Here is a 27576-nt window from a genome sequence, read left to right as displayed (position 1 = left end):
TCTTGCTACATATGGGACTGACGAACACGAGCCGGTTCGGGCGGGAAGACGGCCGCGCATGCGCAGTGAGCATGGGCGCGCGAGGACTAGCAAAGGCCTTTGCTAGTGAAGTTTCCGATTGGAGGGGCTGCCGTGGACGTCATCCATCAGTGAGAACAATCAGCCTGCTGTCCTCGGAGAATACCTTCTACAGGTATGTAGCATTCACTTTACAGCAGAAAAATATTCAAATAACAATACAAAGTATGGCATGGTATACTACTTACAATGTCAACACAATATGTAATAGAACATTTTAATTGATATGAAGGGTAAAGCAAAGATGTAACATATAGATAGGTAAGAGAGTAAGAAGAGTTAGAAAGTAAGGTGAAATATTTAAAACAAGTTGCAGATGAGGTCAGAGAGATGGTTAAATGTTATCATAGCTAGGGTAGGAGTGGATAAACATGTCCTGCTGCAGTATATGCAGCCAATCCTGCTTATTTTTGAAGGAGGCCTCCTCTGGATTGCAAGACCAGTGCTCTAACCACTAGGCCACTCCTCCACTCTACTCCACTCCGTTGAAATTTGGCCATCCCTGGGGGGGGGGGCAGTATGTAGGTCCCTGGGGGGGAGGTATGTGTGTGTCAGCGGAGGCATAACAAAGGAGTGGACATTCTTCTTTCAAACATTTTGGACATCCTCAACTGCCCCCCACAGGGACAGCCAAATTTCAAGGGAGTGGAGTAGAGTAGAGGAGTGGCAGAGTGGCCTAGTGGTTAGAGCACTGGTCTTGCAATCTAAAGGTTCAAATCCCACTGCTGCTACTTCTGATACAAAATCCAAATAAATAAATAAAGAGGGTGTCGGAGGCATAGCAAAGGCATGGACATCCTTCTCACAGAAACATCCACATTTTGGATGTCCTCAACTGCCGTTGCTTCCCATCCTTAGGAAGGAAATCGTGTGCGAGCAGCTCATTTGCATGCAATTTCCTTCATGCATGCCCGTTCCTTTCCGTATCAGTAAGGGAAAGGCTTTTTCCATTCAGTTAGTGGGACCAGTGCACTACGAATGCTGGCTCCTCCCATGACCAAATGGCTTGGATTTGGTCGTTTCTGAGATGGGCGTCCTCGTTTTCCATTATCGCCGAAAACCAGGGACGACCATCTCTAAGGTTGACCTAAATTTCATGATTTGGGTGTCCCCGACCGTATTATCGAAATGAAAGATGGACGTCCATCTTGTTTCGATAATACGGGTTGCCCGCCCCTTTACAGGGCCATCCTTAGATATGGGCACCCCCATTCGATTATCCCCCTCCACGTCACTCCTTGTGTTTGTGTGTGAGATTAACAGGTTTGTTACTTCTTCCATTAAAGGCCTGGTTGAAGAACCAAGCTTTCACCTGCTTACTGAAGTAGAGATAGTCTTGTGTTAAGTGGAGCCTCCACACCCATATTGTTCATTCTATCACATATGGCAAACACGAGATTTTCACTTCCCATTTTAAAAGCAAAGACAAACCCATTAACCTCAATGTTCCGGTACTTGCTACCACACAGAACCACATATTTGGGCCAACGGGAGTTGTTCTGTCCTAGAGAAGGACCAGAAGAAACTTAGTTAGTGTCACAGTATGCACTAGTGAGAGAAGTGTTGCAAGCTGGAATGGAGAGGCTACTCCAGGCCCTAGTGGAGAGACAATAACAGCAGCTGCTGCAGTGAATTCTGCAGTCTCACTGTGAGTAATATCATGCTTACAACAGAGCTCTCTTGTTCAGGTGTTCCAAGCACTGAGAAGCCTATGTTTCAAACATAAACGCTAGTCTGAATTATTATTTTGTGAATTTCTAAAAGGATTGCACAAATAACAAGGTGTCCAAAGATAACATGGACTACTTACTTAAGTAACCTTTTATCCAATAGTAGCCAAGCCATTTTCCAGGACGGCAATTCAGGTGATAGAGCCACCTATTCAGAGGTCAAGACATTCATTTTGGAGTAAGTGGGGGACAGTCAAGAACCATATTAACAGCAGTTCAGGAAAAGGACTCTACACTCAAAAGAAAGTCCGTGAAGCTTCTTTAACAAAATTAAGGATCATGCATGGAAGTGAAGGAAAGCTGAGAATGGAAATAGCCAAGGTCATTCTCATGGAACAATTTCTAGAAGTAATGTAAGTTTTCAATCAAGTGCAATCTGTGTCAGACTGAATGAAAAAAAGCTGACCTTGAACCAAAGAAGCTCTACTAGAAAAGCAGAATAAATGATGCTGCAATGAATATGACCCATTGCCATCCTAAGTTTGAGAGATAGACTATCCAACTTTCTTCAATTGTAGAAAAAAAGGGACATTTTGTCAGATATTGGCATGTGGTGGTAGAAAGTTCTATGGACAATAACCTAGTCTCTCCACATACCTATAGGTTTGTGAATGCTCCCGATACAGGCATACAGAATATTGTGATTCAAGTGGAAATGACAACACCCCATTCAGACTTTGGTGGACTCTGAAAGCATGAATAGTCTTGTTTAGAGTGAGTTAATCAAAACACTTCAACTTAATTATCAGTGGACAGTGATTTTAGCCTGTGTTCATGGAGACCAGAGGCAATACTAACTGCTCAGATCATAATCAAAACCACAGTGAGGCAAGCCAAGCTAGAGGTTAGAGTTTTACCCTGGCTGCCCTACCCAATTGTCTTGGGATGGGACTATCCAGACTTTGTTGCTGTCTGGACACATCTAACCATCAAGTTAGCAAAGTTGGAGAAAGAGTCATTCCTATAAATTTTCCCACTGGAAGATCTGAACTTTTATGTTAAAAGTCTTAAAATACTTAAACCCCAGTGGCAATACTGATTAGAGAAGCCCTGCTATATGAAGAATCTAGGGGCTGCAGTAGAAGGGGACTCTACAGTAGAGGAAGGCACTCATGATATCCCAGGTCCCTTAAATAGCTTACCTGAATGGAACCCAGGAAGTTTTAAGAAAGCCTAAATAGAAGACTAACCCCTTAAAAATGTACGAGCTCAGGTCCAAGTTATAGATGGAAAGCTTGTAGATAGATTGAAAAATCCTAGGTCAGACCTCCTATACTTTGTAATGAAACATAGTTTACTCTATAGGATAGCCAAAGAAACCCTAGAAAGGAAAGAGAATAGCTGTTGGCATCCCAACCGTATTTCTGGGTTGCAGCTAGATTACAGTCACTTGCTAGGGGACTGCTTGGGTGAAAAAACCTTGAGACAATATATTGACCCAGTTTTACTGTCCAGAATTACATAAACAGGTACAGCTGTACTGTAAATCACACCCAACATGCCACTTAAATATTCATGAGGTGGTCCAACCTGCTACTTTGGTACCCATGCCAGTCATTGAGACCCCATTTGAAAGCGTGACCATGGATTTGGTAGGGCCACTGGAACAAACCACATGAGGCAATAAGTATATTCTGCTGATACTGGATTATGCTACTTGCAATCCAATCCTATCAACTCTGCAAGAAGCTGGATTGATGATTAGATTAAGGGTTGGCTGGAGGCACAGCATGGGTGGTGTGCCTACGTAGCTGGTTAGCGGCAATTTTCAGTCTGCTAGCTGGTTTAGCAACCACATAAAGTTAGGACAGTAAAAGGGCTTTATATGTTAACTTTATATATGTTAAGGTTAACTGGACACTTCTCTGAATATCAACCAGTGCCCAATTAATTTCAAGGTGACCTCTGATACTTGAATATTCAATGCCGGGGTCAGTTCAGCTCGTGGCTGCGAGCAGCTCAGATGTCACTTACCACTGTGGGCTGAAAATCGGGTGGTTCATTTTTATGTAATTAAATAATACAGCTAATGCTGGATACCACAAATGGTGTTATTCAAGGAAAAATAATGCCAACTCAAAATGTATCTGAGTGTAACTCGCCTTCAAGTGAAGCTGAAAAAAGACATGAGCCAAATTTCACTAAACAAATAAATACATTTTGCACAGTCCAATGCTCCCAGGCACCACCTTAAACAGGCTAGAGCCTCTCAAAAATGGAAGAATGTTTCCCATTCCCCTTGCCTCAAAGACACCCCCCAGAGATCACCCATATAGACCCCACCCCCCAAAGACACCCTCATGAAAAAAACTCCCTCAAAGGCCTACACCCTCCATTAGGTCTCCTTCTGGGTGTATACCTTAGCATTCCTGGTGGTATAGACAGGAGGGATCCCTAATCATTGCTGGCTCTGCTGGCACCAGGTTCAAAATTATGCCAGCAACCCCTAATTGTAGTCTTACAGTTCTATCTCTAAGCGTTGAACTGTTAGGGACCAAGCCTCTAAGGATCATGTTGCCTTGAACCCTTATATTCTAGTGTTATTTTGAACTCAGTGCTGGCATAAGCAGGAGTGGCTGGGAATAGTTCTTGATACAAAATGCCTTGACTCCCATGCATTCTAAGAGAGAGACACAGGGAGGGGCCCACAAGAGGGTGGAGATCTTTAAGGGGGTCTATTCAGGGGAGTATCTATGAGGCGAAGCTCTTCAGGGTGAGACTTTTTGGCATCTGCTAGAGGGTTGTCTTTGGGGAAAAGGAAGCATTTTGAAACGCCTTAGCCCTTTTAGGAAGGATTACAGTGTGAGTATGTGTATGGGGGGGGGGGGGGAGTGAATAAGCAGCTTCTGTGGTTGATTGCAAGTTCTATTATTCATCTACCATGGGAGTCACTATCCTATGCTATTGAGGTATTGCATATCCCGCAGTAAACTAAAGTGCAGTAAAATGCCAATGTATACTGCAGCTTATTAACCCCCTAAATCTGTGCATAAAGTACTGGTTGAAATGCAGAAATTGATTTCAAAATGATCCCCTTAATTAGGATATTAAAAAAATATGTTACCCATTTCACTTCTATCTCAGTTCTTGATTTTAGCCTTCAATAGTTTAGCTAAAAATTATAAAACATCAGTTCTTTGTAATCAAATTTGAAAACAAATAATTACCATTTTTTTGCTGATTTAGTTATTGCTTGATATGTTTTATTTGCTGGTTGTGATTTATACTGTGCACATGTTCTTTTCTACTTTGTATTTTAAGTTGTTCTTAGCAGGATAGCAAAACCAAATACAATTTTTCATTCCAGAACCTTATACTATTAGAAACAATGTTTTGAGGCACAACAGGGTACCTTTATACAGTGCTATACTACTCATGGCACAGCTAGAATGAAATTGTGCTGTTGAATTCAAGTACAAGTATTAAATGCTGGAGTTATTTATAATCTAGCATTAGAATAATGAATAGATCCATTCCTACAGCAATTAAAAAGGGGTTGGGCCTGATTCCATTATGCACATTCATTTAAAAAAAGTAACACATTACAGCATTATAATATATCAAACAGATTTTATAGGGGTAATTTTATAAAGGAGTTTTCATGTGTGTACGCCAGTATACAAACATTAAAGACCTCATAAAAATATGTCAGATATAAAAACTACAAATGGCACATCTTGGAATGTATTTGTATGCGACTTCAGAATAGGCATGTTCAGAGGAGGAGCTTGGTGAAGCATGGGCACAGTCATAATTTATAGATATATTTTATAAAATGCACATGCAGGCATGTAATTTATTAATATTTATGCCAGCTTCACAGCAAGTGTAAATGTCCATAGTTTCAATCCAGCTGCTATTTCTTCAGAATATGCATAGAGGGACATTTTCGATATGACATCCAAATGCAACTGTGGACATTTTGTGGAAAGCTACCAAAAATCTAGTATTGAACATGGCCATATTTGAACCTGAAAAAGTCTTCTTCTTCTTCTTCTTCTACTTTTTGTTTTTAATGGCTATTTGCTAGACGTTGCTATATTCAGTGTGTCTATCTTTTGAGACCATTTTCAAAAAAAAAAAAAGCATCCAAGTGAAAAACACACAAAATCATGCCATTGGGATGTAGGAGAAGTCAGCATTCTTAGTAGACTGGCTACACAGCCATCCCAGCAAAGCAGTGGGGCATCCTAGGGCGCATTGCAGTTGACTTCATATGAAAGGTCCCAGGCATGCATCTCACCATTATCCTCTTGTATGGTGAGCCCTCCAAAACCCACCAAAAATCTACTATACTCAACTGTTCACCACTACAATAGCCTGTGTGCCTGCAAATGTCACCTATATGTGGGTACAGTAGGTTTTTGGTAGGTTTTGGAGGGCTGACACTTTCCACCACAAGTGTAACAGTTAGAGTGGGTTATGGGCCTCGGTCCTTTTCTCTACAGTTCACTGTACTGACTACTAGGCTACTACAGGGACCTGCTTGCTGCTTTAATAGGACTGCCCATAACATCTAAAGTTGTCATAGAGGACTGGTATGTACTGTGGGAGGGGGGTCAGTGACCACTGGGAGAGTAAGGGGTGGTCATGCCTTAATCTCTCCAGTGGTCATTTGGAGCACCTTTTTAAGAATTAGTCTTTATTTAAACAGGTCTAGCCCAAAATATCTAGGTTTCAGCCGTGGACGTTTTTACTGTGTTCCATTATGGCAGAAAAACATCCAAGTATTAGGAGTGCCCAGATCTCACTTTCAGCATACCCCCAATATGCCCCTTTGTGATTTGGATGCACTGCAGATGAACTGCATAGAAAAGCATCTAAAATGTGTTTTGAAAATAGCGATTTGGACTTTTTACAAGAAAAATATCCATATGCCCCTTTGCGCTTTTTATTTTTTTTGGACATTTTTCTGTTTTGAAAATGAGCCCCATAGGCTCCTATGTGTCTTTATAAATTGGTGAAAAACAGAAACTTACAGGGCCTTCACATGTAGGCATCCTGATATAAAATTATCCTCTATAAATAATCATAGGATAATATGTATTAAACTGATTTTGCATGAGCTAAAATTTTTAATATGTACTAATAAATCAAGTTTTCACTAATATACTTCCTCAGTTCATAATGTTAATATTGGGGCTAATGCTTTGCAAATTAGCCATGATATGTTTCCATGAGAGATCCTAGAAATAAATATTTGAAAATAAGGAGCAGAGACCTCACTTACCTCAAATTTCAATTTGGCAGTGGTAGCTTTACATTATTGCATTTTCAAAGATGCTAGGGTTCCATAATAATCCTAAAATCTTGCTCTAGTTCCCTTCAGATTAAGTGACCAACAGATATTTCACAGCAGACACAGAAGTAGCCTTAAATAGTACAATGTTCTACTTCAGAGTAAGACACTGCATTGTTTAATCTAAAAGTCCCTTAATGTTAGTAAGCTGGTATCATTTTAAAACTACCACTTGTTAACACTCTAATCTGAGAATATTGATTAACGTCAATCACATTCATAATTTCAAATAAGTTATTTGCATCTTTGTGCAATTCTCTTGGTTGTGGTTCCTAGGGGGAGTCATTGTTTTGACTGTCAATAGAATTTACTTTTTCCTTGGCCAGTCTGAGAAGAAATGCCATTAGCAGGTATGTACTCCCACCTTCAACTGAAACATAGGACCTTAGAAAAAGGGTTAACAAGCATAAGATCATGTCTGACAAAGTTGACTTTGGTTCTCAAAAGCTCACAAACTAGTTGATAGAATAGTCTTCCAGCCATTCCTCCAACATTGATCAAACAAATATTCTACACCTACATCAATCAAAGCTTTGTCCTGGGCATAGCATGGAAAGCAGTTGAAGCCGGCCCAAATCAGCTTTCGATTATCCCGATTTGGCCGGCTTTAGGAGAAGGCCGGCCATCTCCCGATTTGTGTCAGAAGATGGCCGCCCTTCTCCTTCGAAAATAAGCAGGATAGTCACACTACTTTTCTCACTTGATTTGCCTGCCACTTTTGATCTGATAGGCCACTTTCTTTTGCTCTCATGCATAGCAAAAATAGGCATCTATTACACTGTTCCTCAATGGTTCTTTTCTTAACAGTATAACTTTTACTGTTTAGTTTTTCTTGTTTACTATCCACTACTTATCAATTCAACAGTGGTGTACCTCAGGGCTCAGTGCTGGCTCCACTCCTGTTTAATATTGTTTTGAGCCCCCCCTAACAAATCTAATGTAGGAACTAAGAATATCAGCTTTCTACTCTGCAGATGATATACTGTTAGCTCACTATGCTGAATCTCTTTTCTCTGATATCTCAGAATTTCAAACTTGACTTCAATTGCTTAGTCCGAAAACAGTAGCTGCTTGGATCACAGATCCATCTCTGCCTCCAACAGTTGTTTCACAACTATATAGATCTTCCACTCTTGTTACACAAAAACAGATGAAAAAATGTTTACAGAGATTAGGAAAGCTGGCAAACTGAGTAATGCTATAATAATGGGTGATTTCAATTACCATATATCAACACTTAGTTTCTACATGAAAAGATTCTGTATCTCTAGGGTTGTCATTAAATTTCATAAAAAGATGTACACGTAAATGTAAAAAGTAGAGAAAAAAAGAGCACTGACTATCAAGAGACACTCCTATTTGTAAGGCCAACACCTTCACAGTAGTAGGAGGCTCTTTTTAAATCATAAGTCATTAAAAAACTCCACTTTAACTTTGTTCATATCTCTAAATGACAAATAACCTTCCATAGATACAGAATAAGCTGAACATGACAAAAATGAATGTTGCCCCCCCCCCCCCCCCCAATAATTTAAAGTACTTATCTTGGATCTTGCAGTCACTCTGCTTACTCAATGTGCTGCATCCGGCATCTCTTGTAAACTGTAAATCCCAGTTAGAATCCACTAGGTAAAGAGCCTTTTATTGCTCTGTTCCCTCTTTATAGAATTCATTCCCACCCCTACCTTCCTTCCTCAAGTGAAAATTTCCTTCATAAAATTTAAGGTAGCTCTCAAAATCCACTTGATCACTTAGGCCTTGGTTGAGGGTATTGGAGGTGCTCTTGTCGGTCAGAACTAATGAGTCTTTATCCACCTGGCTGAATGATACTCTATGCTTCTGATTGTGTATTTGTTAGAGTTGTTAATTTTTGGTGAGTATGCTCAATATCTGTTTCATCTCTCTCCTCTTTCCTATCTAAGAATAGTTGTTCCATTCATTTTCAATTTATATTGTTTACCACTTTGCTATGATTGCAGGAAAGGCGGTGTAAACTATAAACCATAATAAGGAGTCCTTTTACTAAAGCACATCAATTCTTAGTTATTATGCCTTAACATAAGAAACTAATATGTGGTAAGTGCAAATTTAACATGCCAAATAATAGGGGTTTGTCCAGGATTTCTGTTCAAGGCTATGCATTTAAACGGCCATTAGCACATGGGTATCCTGGTCACAGCCATCATGAATACATATAGCACCTTCTATTTAGGAGGTGCTAAGTGGACCTGCGTCAATTGCAAAATTGTTGGTTATTGTCCGGTAGTTGCCATGTTCTAACTGCAATATACTCTCCTTGCCCTTTCTCCACCTAGTTACACCCCTAACTCAAAATGCAATTAACCTGCAAATTAGTGTGCACTAATTGTAAAAATAGTTACCACATTTAATTGTAATAGTGGATTTTTCTTTACAAGTTTATACTCGTTTACTATGTATAAAAATGATAAATAAAATAAAAAAAAAAATAGTTACCGCATTTATGCTGTAGCAGTTAACATGCACCAATTTGCGTGTTAACCCCCTGATTCTATAAAGGTCACCAAAATTTTGTGCCTTATTTTAGGCACATTCCTGATTTGTTCATGCAATTTATAATAGGATAATAAGCTAATTTGTGTCAATAACTGGCTTTTTAACAAGCAATTTTTTGCACTGATTTGATTTAATTGGGACTAATGTGCAAAAAGTTAGACATGGGATCCACACCTAAAATTTACGTGCAGTTCAAAAAATGGGACACGGAAATGGGAGGGTCATGGGCATTTTGGGGCAGAATGGGGGCATGGTTTAGAGTTGTATGCATAATTACAGAATATGGATGTTCCATGCATCAATTTAGGTATGGACATTTGCACCACATTTTCATTGGCGTAAATGATAGCACCTAAATTTATGTGCAGTCTCTACACTTAAGCATTTATTCTATAAGGTTTGTAATATTTTAGGCGCAGCTTATAGAATACCAGTTACATGGGTATTTTTCAGTGCCATGTATAGAATCTAGCCATAAGTGCCTAATGCATTTTAGTGAAAGTATCCCTAAAATGATTAATCTATAATTGCCACCTGCTTCTGTCAATTTTGTTACACTAGGGTAACACAGCTACCCTTTTAAAAGTTTTTCTAACATTACAGTGACAATTATATAGTAAATGCAAGGCTTATACCAGTGTTTCCCAAGTCCAGTCCTAGAGTACCCCTTGCCAGTCAGGTTTCCAGGATATCCACAATGAATTTGCATGAACTTGATTTGCATACATGGCCTCCATTATGTGCAAATTTCTTTCATGCATATTCATTGTGGATATCCTGAAAACCTGACTGGCAAGGTGTACTCCATGACCGGACTTGGGAAACACTGGCTTATACAACTGAACACTTAGGCAGGGGAACTTAAGATTTTGTTCATGATACTGCAAATAATTTGGTAAATGCTTTTTTTCTCAGGATCGTGCTCCCAATCCTAATGAACGAAAAACAAGCACAACTACTCTCACAGTTGATGTGCTTGATGGAGATGATCTTGGGCCTATGTTTCTCCCTTGTGTTCTGGTTAATAATACACATGACTGTAGGCCTCTCAACTACCAAGCCAGCCTTCCGGAATTCACTGATCCAGTGAGTACAATATGGTTGTCTATGTTTCTCCTGCGCTTTCTAACTTCTCTCAAAATGCAGTAGCCTGTTGTCCTAAGGATATAATTTACACATTTTGATAATTGATAGTTATGAGATTTTCTTCTTGATTTAAATCATCCTTTATTTTGTGTAATAAGTATGCTAGAAAGATTATAAAGATACTGGTAGAAGTTTGTGAATGGAATATAAATATCAGTTATGATATAATGCAATCAACAAGCAAATACTGTTAGCTCAGACTCTACAAATGACTCACAGCATTGTGAGTCATTTGTAGAGACATCAGATTCCGACCTCTTTTTGAAGAGGAGAAATGCAAGCTTTCCCTAACTGTCATCTGTGCTGCATGCTGATTCAGGGTTACAGCTGCTGTTACAACTCTAGTTCTTCCCTGCACCAAATGGACGTGGAAGAATGGAAGGTTCAATCTTTAATTGGTTTTCTGCTTTTTGTTGTAAAAAATGGAGTAGAATCAACAAGTTGGACATCAAAATGTGGTGTCCTTCAGGGATCTCCTCTATTGCCCCAATTGTTCAATGTATATATAAGTCCACTAGGGCATTATTTAAGAGATATGAATATATTCCATTATCCTGTGCAGATGATATATTTATCCTTTGTCTTGAACAAGATACCATTAATGATACTCTGTTAACTGTAAAACATTGTATTACAACTATAGAAAATTGGGCTACATCCAACTTTCTGAAATGAAATACACAGAAGATGAAGTTATTATAGTTTGGAGATCAGCAATGAATCTCCTCAAAGGTGATTACTTTAGCATCAGGAATATATCTGAAATTTGATAGTAAATCTAGAGTATTGGGGATAACCTTAGATTCAAGGTTGACATTTGAATTTGAGATAAATTAATTGTTAAAGATTTTTTTTTTCAATTTACATCACCTGAGGGCAGTTAGATCTTTATTAAACCCTTTAAACTTGAGGATGATAACTCAGGCAGTTTTGATACTAGCTTTGGATTATTGTAATTTATTATATTGTTTAATTGCCTTATAGTTATGAAAGAAGCTTCTATTATTACAAAATGCATCTGCAAGTCTAATTTTTAACTTAGGAAAGTTTCTTGAAGCCACTCTATGTTTAAATAGGTTACACTGGCTAAAATTAGAATCTCAATTTTATTTTAAAATTGCCTGTATGGTATATAAAGGTTTGTATGGTTTAAATTCAGTATCTGAGAGAGGGCTTCTCTTAATTACAACTAATAGAAATAATTTCAGAAGTTGGAAAAGATTGACGCTGGACTTTCCCGCTGTGAAGAAAATCATCTCAAAATCAATTTGAGAATGTTCATTTGTATTCCAAGGTGTCAAGATATGGAATAATATTCCCATTGAAATTCACCAAATAATGCCTTATTTGTCTTTTTGTAAGGCAGTTAAAATGTTTGCCTTTAAATCAACAATTTTAATTCATCAGTGGCTGGAGATATTATTATTATTATTATTGAAATGAATTGGAAATTCTGTTATAAGCTCCTTTTGATTGGAAGTCTTTAAATAGTAATCCGTTTGCACTATTTCGTTAAAGGTGGAATAAAAATCATACAATACAAAATAGTTTGTATACTATTATCGTAGAAACGACATTCTACTATTTTTACAGAATTAACAGAGATTCTAATTATTTGTAGGTGTCCTTTGAAATCACTTCCTATTTGTTTTTCTCAGTATACCAGGTATTGAAAGAAGATGGTTAAAATGTATAAGTTATTATAAAATGGTCTTATGAGACAGTACAAAGGCAGTCACTTTATACTTACCTACAGATTTATAAAGTATGAATGTCTCAGAATTTAAATGTGAATACAAGTACTTATAGTCTTTCTATTTACTGTAAGTGCCAAATTCTATAAATTGTGCCTTAAAAACTGGCGCCAAAAATGCACAGTTAACATGATTCTATAACCTATGCCTAAAGTTTGGCACAGTTTATAGAATATCCAGCTTATTTTCGAAGGAGAAAGGCGGCCATCTTCCGACACAAATCGGGAGATGGCCGGCCTTCTCCTAAGGCCGGCCAAATCTATATAATTGAAAGCTAATTTTGGCCGGCTTCAACTGCTTTCCGTCTCAGGGCCAGCCAAAATTCAAGGGGGCGTGTTGGCAGTGTACCGAAGTCAGGACGGGGGCGTGGTTAAGAGATGGCCGTCCTCGGCCGATAATGGAAAAAAGAAGGGCGACCCTGACGAGCATTTGGCCGACTTTACTTGGTCCCTTTTTGTTCACGACCGAGCCTTGAAAAGGTGTTCAAACTGATCAGATGACCACCGGAGGGAATCGGGGATCCCCTCCCCTTACTCCCCCAGTGGTCACCAACCCCCTCCCACCCAAAAAAACAAACAATTTTTTTTGCCAGCCTCTATGCCAGCCTCAAACGTCATACCCAGCTCCATCACAGCACTATGCAGGTCCCTGGAGCAGTTTTTAGCGGGTAATGCAGTGCACGTCAGGCAGGCGGACCCAGGCCCATCCCCCCGTTACCTTTTACACTTGTGGTGGTAAATGGGAGCCCTCCAAAAAACCCCGAAACCCACTGTACCCACATGTTAGTACCCCCCATTACCCTTTAAGGGCTATGGTAGTGGTCTATAGTTGTGGGGAGTGGGTTTTAGGGGGCTCAGCACACAAGGTAAGGGAGCTATGCACCTGGGATCAATTTGTGAAGTCCACTGCAGTGCCCCCTAGAGTACCCGGTTGGTGTCCTGGCATATGAGGGGGACCAGTGCACTACAAATGCTGGCACCTCCCATGCCCAAATGGCTTGGATTTGGCCGGTTTTAAGATGGCCGCCATTAGTTTCCATTATCGGCAAAAAACAATGTCAGCCATCTCTAAGGGTGGCCCAAATGTTGAGATTTGGGCATCCCGACCGTATTATCGAAACAAAAGATGGCCGCCCATCTTGTTTCGATAATACAGTCGGGTACGCCACTTTATGGGGCCGTCATTAGAGATGGGCGCCCTTATAGATGGGTGCCCCCGTTCAATTATGCCCCTCTATGTCTACATTCCATTATTGCAACTAAAATTTAGGTGTACCCATTTTGGCCACCTAAAACCGAGACTAAACACGTGTGCCTAAGTTAGGCACAGATCAGGTGTATTCAATAATAGTGCACATAGTTTTTTTAAATGCCCACATTCCGCCCATTCCACACCCATGGCCATGCCCTATTTTGACTACACACATTAGAATTTATGTGCACCACATTGTAGAATACGCCTAGAAATATATGTGTGTAAATTCTAATTTAATCAATTAGTGCCACTAATATTGGTTGTTAAATACCAATTATTGATGCTGATTGGCTTATTAATTGAGTTGTGTGCACAATTTGGCCATGCAGCCAAATTAACATGTACAACTTAAGGCTTCATATATTTATTTATTTGCTGCATTTGTATCCCACATTTTCCCACCTATTTGCAGGCTCAATGTGACTTACATTATATTACATCATCAATCCCCTTAATGGTAGAATTACAGAATGTTGTTACAGAAAAGGTGCATAAAATATCGTAGTAATCATGTTAACAGAATAAGAATATCGGAATATTATTACAATAGATGTATAATGATGACATATAAGATTAACATTGGATGAATAGATAAAACATAGCATGAGTGAGGTCAGGACAGTATATAATGTTCAGTAATTAGGATGCAATTAAAATAAACAAATTAGGACAGGTCCATACTGATTGCTTCTGGTGTAGTATAGGAGACATTTCGTTATGGGGGATCCTTTTTATACGTCTTATTGAACAAGTTAGTCTTCAATCATTTCTGGAAGGTTGTCAAATCGTGTGATGTTTTTATGGTGATTTGTAATTCATTCTATAGTTGTGTACAGATGTATGAGAAGCTAGATGCATGTATATATTTGTAATGGAGTCCTCTGCAGTTGGGATAATGGATGTTCAAGAAGGTACGTGATGAACTTTTGTTGTTTCTCATTGGTAGGCCTATCAGGTCTGAAATATAAGATGGGGCATCTCCATAAATAATTTTATGAACCAAGGTGCAGACTTTAAAAGCAATTCGATCTTCCACTGGGAGCCAGTGCAATTTTTCTCTAAGGGGTTTTGTCACTTTCATATTTCGCCTTTCCGAAAATCAGTCTGGCTGTGGTATTCTGGGCAATCTGGAGTTTCTTAATGATTTGTGCCTTGCATCCTGCTTATAAAGAGTTGCAATAGTCCAATTGACTGAGTACCAATGATTGCACTAGTTTGTGAAATGTCTCCCTTGGGAAAAAAGGTTTCACTCTTCTGAGCCTCGACACTGCATAGAACATTTTCTTTATAATATTTTTCACATGACTATCTAGGTTAAGATAACGGTCAATTGTTACACCTAGGAGTTTAAGGGTATCCGCGACAGGGAGAATATGGTTTGGTGTGTTTATATTGGTATAGTTGATTTTATTATACTGCAATGATAATATAAGGCATTGTGTCTTTTCTGTATTAAACTTTAGCTGGAATGCATCCGCCCATGAGTTCATAGTTACCACAGTCTCTGGCAATGAGTTCCAGAGCTTAGTGAAAAAATATTTCCTCATATGGGAGGAGTTCCATCCCCTTCATCATTTTGGCTGCTGTTCTTTGAACCTTTTCTAATTCCACTACATCTTTTTTAAAATACAGCGACCAGAATTGAACACAATACTCAAGGTGAGGTCACACCATGGAACCACATGCATTTTCAAATCCCAACAGGGGCCCTAGTTTCACCCCACCAATGGCTGCTTCAGGGGTAATTTTTCCAGCACTATGAATTTGCCCCTCTCACTGATCTTTGGTGTCCCACAAAAATCCATTTTGGCTCTCTCATTTTTCAACATCTTTTGGGCCCCTCTAACAACCTTTATTCTGCCTCTCAATTTAACTGTATACATTTTACAGGTAGCTTTCAATTGGTTGCCTTTATTGATCCCCCTTGTCATGATCTCAGAGACTAATGCTTGATTAGATATTGTAGCAAATGGCTTTTCACATAAAAGCTCAAGCTTAGTAGCTAAATATCTGACCCATTACAGACCAGCAGGAGAAGTTTACTATCATCTATAAGTCCTTTAATTTCAGGCACTTCCATTCCCTATAAAGAGACTGTGATCTCATTAGGTGTCCGTATGGCCTTGAGACTTGACTTCAATAAATATATTTCTGCTCTAATTAACGAATCCTACTTCTTTTTCTGAAAGGTTTATATTCTTCATCCCTAGATAAATCTGCCCTAAATTGTCTCCTTCCTGCTCTAGTGCTTAGTAGACTAGATTATTGCAAATGCTTTTTCATGGCCTTTCAGTCTTCTCTCTGAAGTGACTGCAGTTGAAACAAAACTGTCTGACCTGTAAAGGGACATATGGGTTTATGCTTGATTAGAAGGGTTGATGTATAGAAGAGTTTCATTCATTGTGAGGGCAATTTTAAGACGTATTTCCACAGGTAAAATTAATTTTTAAGCACCAAAATTGTCTACGTTTCTTAATTAGTCAATTGGGTGCTAACAACCAATTATTGACATTAATTGGAGTTAATTGACACTAATTTGGATTTACATGTGGATCTACCTATACACTATTCTATAACACTGTGCACCCAAAATGTCTCACATACAACCCAAAAAGGAGCATGGCCATGGGAGGGGCATGGGCAGGTCAGGGGTATTCTATATATTTAGGTGCAGTGTTACAGAACTTGCACGTAAGGAGTTATACCAGGTTTCAGCTGGTGTAAGACCTTAGGCCCAAAGTTGGACTCAGGATATGCTCTAAGTGCTATTCTATAAAGGGTGCTCAGCCTTTTATATTATAGCGCTTAGGGCCAGATTCTATATATGGCACCTAAAAAAATCCACATGGAACTAAGCATATTCTATAAGATTTAGGCACAGTTTATAGAATACTCTTAGTCGATACCATAGTGCCTATATCTACGCGAGCCCATTTATGCCAATAAAAACCTGGTATAAATCCGAATGCATTGATTTAGGTTTACTGACTCATATTCTGTAATTACGTGCAGAACGTTTGGAACACCCACGAAATGCCCATAATCATGCCCATAAACATGATTCTAAACTATGTGTATTGAGTTTGAACCATGCGCTTTACAATTTAGGAGCAGTTCTTTATAGAATACACATGGAGGGGCATAATCGAACGCAAACGCCCATCTCCATGGGCGTTTATCTGAGAGAACGGGTCCGTGAAGGGGCGGACCGAACCGTATTTTCGAAAAAAATAGACGTCCATGTTTTATTTGACAATTTGTGAGCTGGGCGTTTTTGTTTTTCAGTGATAATGGAAAATGAAAGCGCCCAGCTCAAAAACGAATAAATCCAAGGCATTTGTTTGTGGGAGGGGCCAGGATTCGTAGTGCACTGGTCCCCCTCACATGCCAGGACACCAACCGGGCACCCTAGGGGGCATTTTTACAAAAACAAAAAAAAGGTAAAAGAGCTCCCAGGTGCATAGCACCCTTCCCTTGTGTGTTGAGCCCCCCAAATCTCCCTCAAAACCCACTGCCCACAAGTCTACACCATTACTATAGCCCTAAGGGGTGAAGGGGGGCACCTACATGTGGGTACAGTGGGTTTGGGGGGGTTGGACGACTAAGCATTAAGCAGCACAATTGTAACAGGTAGGGGGGGATGGGCCTGGGTCCACCTGCCTGAAGTCCACTGCACCCCCTAACAACTGTTCCAGGGACCTGCATACTGTTGCCAGGGAGGTGGGTATGACATTTGAGGGTGAAAATAAAAAGTTGTGAAACATCATTTTTTGTGGTGGGAGGGGGTTAGTGACCACTGGGGGAGTCAGGGGAGGTCATCCCCGATTCCCTCTGGTGGTAATCTGGTAATTTAGGGCACTTTTTGGGGCCTTATTCGTGAAAAAACAGGGTCCAGGAAAAGTGCCCTAAATTCTAGCTACAAACGCATACTTTTTTTCAATTATCGGCGAAAGGCGCCCATCTCTGTTCGGGTGATAACCACGCCCCAGTCCCGCCTTCACCACGCCTCCGACACGCCCCCGTCAACTTTGTACGCTTCCGCGATGGAGTGCAGTTGAAAACGTCCAAGTTCAGCTTTCGATTATACCGCGTTATTCGTTTTTGGGCGATAAACGCCTATCTCCCGATTTAGGTCGCAATATAGGCGTTTTTGTCTTTCGATTATAAGCTGGATAGTGATTTCCACGCATAAATTGTGATAATTGCCAATTAGTGCTCATTGCATGATAAGTGCTGTTAAAAACGCTGATTGACTTGTTACACCAATTAAGTTACGCGTGTATTCTGTGCAGAAATCTAGGTGCCATATATAGAATCTCCTCCTTGGTGTGGATTTTTCCCAGTGCCTAAATTTGAGCACCATTTACTGAATCTGGCCCTGTATGAAAAAGAAAAGCTACATTCTATTTTATCTTTGATGTCTGACCCATAAGGAATTGTCTTGAATCTATTAATTAAGACATTGTTATATTGGGCTATGCTGGATTGCGTGCCTTTCTTTGGGGACAACTCTCAAATCAGCAAGATTGGGAGTCTGAGAATTAGAATGCTGAGCAGCTAATTAACTTTGATCATTTACAATCACAAATTTATGATTCCTGAAAGATGTCTGAAGGGCAATTCTGAGTATAACTCTATACTACTGAATAGTTTGCTTCAGTGAAGACATTGGCAGTTTATGACAAACTACTTCTAGAGCTCCAGTTAATACTTTGGAGCTCTTTCACAGAATGTCTGGTAAGATTTTGCACTTACGACAAGTTAGCAGCAAAAATTAATGTATGATAACTGCAAAGCCAGTGCGATAAATTCAGAGGGTGTGCCAAGCATCTGCCTTGCTTTACCACACAGGACATTTATACCACATGGCAATGCATTATGTGCAGTATCAGATAGTGTAGGTGACCACACTATCTGTCACTGCAGGTGCTGCTGGCCAATGCAGATATAAATAAATCATGGTGCTCAGATCTGCTGTGCCTGCACCCCCCGCCTACAAATCCCCCTCCAAATCTGATCCTCCTGACCCCCTTTACATCCCCAATTACAACCGTCAACTCCCTGACGCACCTGATAAAAGGATTTCCCCCTAGTAGTGGTACCACAAGAGTAACCCGTGGGTCATGGTAGCCATTATATTTCATAGAGTCAGATTGGGTGAGACGAATGGGGACTTCTCCCATCCCAGGCCACTATACCACCTCTGAGCACCTCTCAAATCCTGAAGTGGGGATAAAGGGAACTGGGGTAGTGTTACTCTTGATATGTGCATAGTGCTTGGTTTGGGGAGGGACTTATTGCATTCTGTATGGGATCTAGGGGGTTGGATGTTGTGATCAGGGATGTTGGGGAGGTTGGGTATGTTTGTGATTGAAGGTGTTGAGAGGGCTGTGGGTTGTAATCGGGGGTGTTGGGGTGTCAGAGTGGAATAGGATATCAGGAGAAGGCAAGGGAAATGATGCTCTGTTCTATGCGGCTGTGCTACAGGACTGTTGGCAGTGCTGTTGCACTCAGCGCCTCCTCTTGAGTTAATTGTAAATTTCTGCTGTGTTAGTAATTATTATAGCTAGCACGCAGTACCAACATGTGTGCTAGCTGTCACAGATGGTCACATGCACAATCTTCCCATGTCACGCCAAGCTTCCTTGCATGGATTTTATTACCACACTGCTGCAGTTTTACACTAATATCTATCATACAGTAAAACCTGCACTAGCTGCTTAACACAGCTTAGTAAAAGTGCCTCTTTGCCTTCTGTTGCATGCTCTTTCCAGTCTGGTACTGACAAAACTGGATATCAAGGTCTCAAAGGCAATTTCTAAGATTTTGTGCCTTACTCCCATAGGCAAAGAATAGGAGAAAATCTTTTAACCGTTAGGAACATAACCGCTGAGCGCTTAATGTCAGCTTAACTGGTTAAGTTCCGGTGGCCAAAAATGAAAGTGGATATTCAATGTCAGTCACCAGAAAAGGGATGGCATTAAATATCTGGGGTCAGTGCCAACCATGACACTTATGCAGACTGCCCTCTGCTGGCTGAATTTTGGTCCCCTAATTCCATAATGGAAAAGGTAAATAAACGTTTCTGATATTCGAAAATATATTTAAAAAAAACATTTAATAAAAATATGCATTGCAGACATCATAAACATCTCTGACAATCAGAAATACACTAGGGAAAATGTGCAATGGTGGTAGTAGTACCCTTGTCGAGAAAACATCTGCGGCAATAGCAGGACATTCCCTTCACGTGCAAAACATGGATATACACTTCTGCATGTGGAAGGACATTCCTCATTGTGGACAGCAATATCAGTGTGCAGAAAACTAGCATGTCAGGCCCCCAGTTGAGCTCCATGCTGTAACCTTGAACCAAGTTCCCATCACAGGTATCCCTCGACAAAGATGCTAGGTAGACATTTGCATTACCGCCCCAAGGAAGGGGGCAGCAGCTACTGATGTAGTCCATATTTGGCCCATTCTAAGCATTTCCCTGCCTATGCCTAACAGCTTGCAGCTGGAGCCCAACCCCATATACCCCCTTCACCCTGCAGGCCCAGTGCATACAGCTAATCAAAGGAAATATGTGTTATCTCATACTAGCCACTAGTCTGGTATCAACCACCAGGTGTGCCTAGGCAGTGCCCAGACTAGAGTTCTCTATCATCAGCATGCTGCCTTGCCCACAACCAGCATGGTTGAAGGCTTAGGAAGATGTGCAAATAGCTGCTTCCTGTCTACATACTTACATATTTAAATCATCTTATAAAATTAGAGGTGAGGGAAGAGAAAAAAAAATCCTGTATACAAATATGGGGGATATATACATCAGGAGGGAAGGAACTATTATACACGTGTCTGTTGTCTCACAATAGCAACCAGTCAGCTGCAAACCAGCAGGACCTGGCTGGATAGACAGCACTTAACTAGCTATCCACAAATATTCAGTGGGAGATAACGCTGCCCACTAAATATCATGGGCAGCACTTAATGGATCACTGGCTATATCGCATGATATAGCCGGATATCCACTAAAATTCAGCGCATCACTGGCTAAGTTTGGCAGCTAAAATGGACAGCGGAAATAGCAGGCCTATCTTTGACAGATTTCAACTTCACCGGCCAGCGCTGAATATTGACTTGGCCATTTAAGTTGAAACCAACAAAAATATACTGGATATTCAATGCCAGTCACTGGAAACAGCCCGGACTTGAATATTCAGGCTCAGCACCAACTACGGGAGTCAGCCCGGCTAACTCGCATGGTTTATACTAGGCTGCACATTTGATTTGCTATTCTCTAAACATCTTAAAAAGTATTACAGGCAAAAAAATTCAACAGGAATTAGAGAGAACTAAAAGTCTTTAATTACTCACCCACCAGCACAGCATCAGATATCAGTTGTAAAGTTATAACAGACTTACAAAATCTAACATCAGTACCTCTGGTAATTATAAGTAATTAGACTAATTATATAAAGAAGAGAAAAAGATGGAATAAAAGTTTGTTAAGCCATCTCCCCCTTAGCAATGTTAATGCAACATTGAGGCTTGAAAATGGTGTATAAATTCCTTGATTTAGATGTAATTTTCCCCATAATATTTTCATGTGTGCGTCATTATTAAAAAAAATTGTCTATCCCCAAAACATCTAAGTGGCCGCAGCTGAAATATCGAAAATGCCCTATAAACACATGTATCTCAGGATTTTCAAACTTCATATCCCACACTTTCAATGGCATACAAACTCCACCTAGTAGGAAGGGAAACCAGCAATGCTGAGGATGAACTCATAGTAAAGAAGATAGTGGCACAACATAGCAATCTGTTTGTTCCAAAAGGGTAAAAACTAGATGCTTTTACCAAGCAAAAAGATTGAGTGGCAATATGCCACAAGCTAAATGCAGTCTACCATGCTAATTGAGAGGTGGAGCACTGCAAAAGGAAATGGAGGCAGCTGAAGAGGGATGTGATGTACAAGTCTGGAGCCAACCTGCCAGATATGGACCCCATGAACCTCACTCCTGAGGAGTACATGGTGCACAGGCTCCTTCACTAGGAGTGCATCCATCCACACACACAGGTTGAGTAGTCAGGTAAGGTTTGGAGAATACTATGTGCTGGCTGCTCTCTCTATTTAACCCTTTCTCCATCAAGCATGGGCTTGGGGGCTGATGGGAAATCCATCTGTACTAGAGGTTATCAGATAGGTGGGAGAGTGATAAGAAGGCATACCAGACTACAGGCTGAAAGGCTGGTTATCAGGGCCCATGTCCTAACAATTCAGCATTGAGTTGTGGTTAATGCCTAGGTCTGGGAGAACTCAGCTCACCGGTTTGGAGGTCCCTGTATCTGTCATTTTTAGGTGTCTTTTTTCCTCCCCTTCTGCCTTGGCCTGTCACCAATCAGTAACTATTCTTGCTTTCGAGGCATCTGTGGCCCTCTCACTGTGCCCTCCAGACCACTCCCACTATCCATTCTTCTTTACCTACCTGGTTGTATGGCTGTCTGTCACCTAGCTTCTGAGGTAAACAGTGGACCATACCCCTTTTCTCCTGCACTGTGAGATGTCGAGGCTTACATTATATGGTGGCATAACAATGGCAATCCTCATCACCTGTGGTATATGAGTGCATATGGAAGAATATGTTCAGGAAGGCTGAAACAGACTAGAAAGTGAGCAAGTGCAACAGAAACATTTCTTCTACTTTTCACGTGCAGATGAGGATGAGGACTCTGAGGGACAGGCCAGAACCAGCAGCCAGTGCAGATGGCTCAGCAGGGGGAGGGTGAGTCTGTTTGGTCCACGTAATTTGCATTTCAATGTTACTTCAAAAAACAAAATCTTCAAGATTTTTGTCACAGATGAAATGATTCAGCTCATAGTAAAGCACACGAATAAAGAAGGTGAGATAGTGGCTGAAAAGTTCAACAAAAAACATCCAGCTTGCGTCATGAAGTTTGAGCCTGCTTGCGCCAATGAAATTTGGGCATGTGCCACAATGCCACATGCTTCGTTTGAATCGCTGCTCCATGTGCTACATTTTGATGACAAGGCCACAAGAGATGACAGAGTGGCATTTGACTTTGCAGATATATGCAAAGTATTTGACATTTTCAATGACAGATGCAGAGATAACTGCACGTTGTTAGACTATCACGCTTATTTTCAAAAGAGAAGGACACTCATCTTTCGAAACAAATCGGAAGATGGGTGTCCTTCTCACAGGGTCGCCTAAACTGGTATAATGGAAAGCCGATTTTGGGCGTCCCCCAACTGCTTTCCGTTGCGGGGATGACCAAAGTTCCCGGGGGCGTGTCGGAGGCATAGCGAAGGCGGGACTTAGGCATGCCTAACACCTCGACCCATAATGGAAAAAAAGGGCATCCCTGACTAACACTTGGACGACTTTACCTGGTCCTTTTTTTCTTACGACCAAGCCACAAAAAGGTGCCCGAACTGACCAGATGACCACCGGAGGGAATCGGGGATGACCTCCCCTTACTCCCCCCAGTGGTCACTAGCCCCCTCCTACTCTCAAAAATATTTTTTAAAATATTTTTTGCTAGCCTCTATGCCAGCCTCAAATTTTATACCCAACTCCATGACAGCATTATGCAGGTCCCTGGAGCAGTTTTAGTGGGTGCAATGCACTTCAGACAGGCGGACCCAGGCCCATACCCCTCTACTTGTTACACTTGTGGTGGTAAATGTTATCCCTTCAAATCCACCAGAAACCCACTGCACCCACATGTAGGTTCCCCCCCTTCACCCATAAGAGTTATGGAAGTGGTGTACAGTGGTGGGCAGTGGGTTTTAGGGGGGGTTGGGGGGCTCAGCACACAAGGTAAGGGAGCTATGTACCTGGGAGCTTTTTATGAAGTCCACTGCAGTGCCCCCTAGGGTGCCCGGTTGGTGTCCTGGCATGTCAAGGGGACCAGTGCACTACGAATGCTGGCTCCTCCCATGACCAAAGGGCTTGCATTTGGTCGTTTCTGAGATGGGCGTCCTTAGTTTTCATTATCACCGGAAATCAGAAATGACCAAGTCTAAGGATGACCATCACTAGGGATGACCTAAATGTCAAAATTTGGGCATCCCCATCTGTATTATTGAAATGAAAGATGGACGCCCATCTTGTTTCGATAATACAGGTTTCCCCTCCCCTTCACTGGGACATCCTGCGAGGACGTCCTCAGGAAAACATGGGTGCCCCTTTCGATTATACCCCTCCATGTGACCACTGATGAAACTTTGTGAAAGTCTCAAGGCAAATGTCAATTCAGAGTATACATGCCTCAGAAACCTGGGAAGTATTGCTTTTTGTTTCATGTTCTGACAAATGTCAAACATTGATATGTGTCATGCAGAAGCTAAGAACACACTTATGCAGAGTCCCTCAGCGATTGCGAAAGAGTTGTGCTAGCATCTCTATGGTTCCGGAAGAAACATTACAATTGACCATTACTACACAAGTGTCAACCTCACCAAGGACTTGATTATGAACCATAACCTGACAATTGTCAGATCAACTCAAATCAGCTGCATATTCCTGAGGAAATGAAGAAGACTGATGGCAGGGTAGTGTTGAGTATGATGTTTGCTTGGTCTGATCTAGTTATGTTGCTGTCACATATTCCCAGACTGAATTGGAATGCTTTACTACTCACAGCAGAACACAATCAACCTGATATTTCTAGAGAGAGGATCACAAACCAGAGGTCATTTTGGCATATAATGAAGATAAATGTGGAGTCAACGTTATAGATATGATGTTTCAAATTTACCGTTGTAAGGTTGCATCAAGAAGATAACCAATGTTAGTTTTCTACACAATTGTCAATGTAACAGCCATACACTCCTTTGTCATTTGGATGCACAAACATCCAGAGTGGAAGGGAAAAAAAAGGAGTGTCAGTGACGTCACTTATTTCTAACTGAGCTTGCAATTTCCCTAGTCGTCCAATAGTTGAAGAGGGGACTTCAGAACAATGTTCAGTGAGCTATTGGTGCCATTCTGGGAAGACCAATCACGTCATCTTCAGCAGCACGTTCCATTAGCAACAGCGCATCAAGATGTGCCATACGCGTGAAGGAATCATACCGAGAGGGTTATAAGAAGCAGAAGAACAATGCCAACAGAGTTAGGCAGCCCTGTGGAATTTGTAAGAAGCCAGCATGTCTGAAGTAGTCAACCAAAATGATCACCTGCACCGTGTGCAACAGTGCATGAATTATTAGGCATATACATCAATTCATTTTTGCTGTTAGCATTAAGGCAGTAGTTAGAATCTTGTTAAACCTTTCCATTTGCAACTTATCTGCTTCGTTGGTAATTTAAGTTGTTTATGAAGAATAAAAGATGCGCATATGCAAGAAATCCTTTAATTTTTTTGCAATCCATGTTGTTTCATACTTACTATTCTGCACAGTGCTAGAAACCAACACTGTTGACTACTTGTTTAAACTGGCTTCCAAATAGCTTTTAAATGATATATTTCATGGGACCAATAATTAATAATTCCACAAAAATACCACCACCATCACCCCCCGGTAGTACATGTTACAAAAAAAGCTTGGTAGTTCAAGGGTTAAAGCTAATGCTGGAAGTCCTACAGAACTGGATCTCATACAGGTGGCAAAAGAGGTTGAGTCATGCTCTCCTCCAGCCATTTTCCAGCTTTTCCTGTGTTAGTGAAATGTTGACTTGTCAGTCTACATTCCCTAGTACTGCTACTTGCAGATCCTAAAGGAGCCATTACATTAAAAATACCCCACCCCCCCAATACCTCATTTGACATAAGTGACAATATCATGCACTCCTGAATCTCCTAGCATATATGCCATTTTCCATTCCCTATCATTCCAGACAGTTCAGCTACACCCCACTCCGATCTCCCAGGACCCTCTAAGAGTCTTCCTGGAATCCAGTGGAGGCAAGAATACTCCCCAGTTGCATCTGTCTCAACAGCTCCCAGCTTCAAAATAGTATCTCTTGTCCCATAGTAGTAGTCTTGATGTACTACCATTATGGGCTACGCTAAGCTACAAGATAAGGGCACTTAACTGACTGGCAATTAATAACTTCAGCAATAAATATCTTCAACAGCTGATACAATATTATTCCATCATCTTGTTACCAACTGATCTTTCCAACCTGCAGGATAACAGAATGTTATGCTCCATTTGTCCCCACTTAAGTAGACATTGTGTAAGGTACCATGAACTCAGGAAGCCTAACCCCCAAATGTTATGCCCCCTAATCACATAATTTGAAGAACATAGTTAGCGTGGGAGGAAATAACTATGCAGAGGAGGCATTGAATACAGCCTGCTCAGCCACAAGATCCCCTGTAATGCCTTACTGACTGATATGTAACGTGCCCCATAGGTAGAATATGTGCTGTGAAAACTAAATTCCCAATTAAGTATTGCAAATGCATCACTGATAACTGTGGTCATGTAGCATCTTTTTCAGTTTGATTTCAATATGAGCACCATTTATTCTGAGCCCTGACCTTTTCAAAGAATTTTAATAATCATGACAAGGTACTGAAGATTATCATCAATCAACTGGAAAGATCTTTTTACCAGAACTGTAAGAGGGATTAACAATATGAATGCTAACAATATGCAAATAAACAGTAAATAAATTCTTAGAGGCCACACAATCACCTAGTAAACTTATATCTGTCAATATTCAGCCAGTGAGAGTGTTTTGGTTTTTTTTTTTTAAAAGAACTGTTGCTGACTAAATTAGCCCCGGATATTCAATGCTGAGTCATGTCCAGGCTCTGGCATTGAATATCCAGGGTTATGCAGGTATATGTTGGCCACTGTTTCTTATGTGGGTCTCATCTAATATTTAACTAGAACCCAAATAAGACACTTATGTGGGTCCCAGGTGAATATCAGCCAGGACCTATATAAGAGTATATCAGGTCCTCCTAGCCCTCACAATTCCAATCCCCCCTACTGGACCTGACCCCAAGAATAGAAGCCCTGCCCCTATATCCTTGTCGGACATGACCTCTAGCAATAAGGTTTTAGCTGCCAGGATAGGAACAAATAGGTTTTACCCCTGCCCACCTTGCTCAATGGACCACCAGAGATAGTCAGGTAGGCCTGGGGGGCCTAATGGGCTGTGGCGATCTTCTATTGTTTGGTTAGGTCTAGGAGGGCGATCTGAATGGGAAGGGTTGTGTCATATGGGGGATTCTATTGTTGAGGTTGGAGGGGAGATAAAAATGGGATGATCATCTCATGTAGAGAGGGCTTCTATGATTTTTTTTTTTAATTTTATTTCCACTACTCTTTAAAATCTCTGACTGTATTGTTAGCTTAAATGCTTGAATATACTTTTACAAAATTAAATTAAATGCTTTAAAAACAAGCATCTGCTGGTTTGAAAAGAATGAACAACAGATACCATATTTGGCTACAGTAAGATCTGGTGAGATTATTCCAATTCAAAAATATACCAAGATATTGGATATGGTTTTAGGTTTTTCATTGACCTTCAACCTCAGATCTAGACTCTATCTAACAAAGTGTTCTTTACTGTGCATAAACGTGCGCCAAAATGGAGTTACCATCCGACTACCACGTGGCTCTTGTGGTAATTTCATTTTTGGCACAGGTCTGATATGGTCATTTGAAAAATATTTTTTTGTCGGGCGCATGTAACGGACGTGCGCCAATTGACATTTGGTGCACATAGGTCATTACCGCCTGGTTACCGCATGAGTCTTTACTGCTAGGTCAATGACTTGCTGTAAG

At 40.7% G+C, this 27576-nt stretch overlaps 1 protein-coding gene across 1 annotated transcript in view; it reads left to right on the top strand.

Annotated features, from left to right (window-relative positions):
* PCDH15 (protocadherin related 15) overlaps window positions 1-27576 on the top strand; it is a 1022916-nt gene that overhangs the window by 234687 nt on the left and 760653 nt on the right. The window contains 1 exon segment of the mRNA XM_030204966.1: window positions 10558-10728. Coding sequence (XP_030060826.1) covers window positions 10558-10728 — 171 coding nt within the window.

This window comes from Microcaecilia unicolor, chromosome 5, assembly GCF_901765095.1.
Source record: "Microcaecilia unicolor chromosome 5, aMicUni1.1, whole genome shotgun sequence".
Lineage (NCBI taxonomy): Eukaryota > Metazoa > Chordata > Amphibia > Gymnophiona > Siphonopidae > Microcaecilia > Microcaecilia unicolor.
This window is presented reverse-complemented; position numbering and strand designations above follow the sequence as displayed.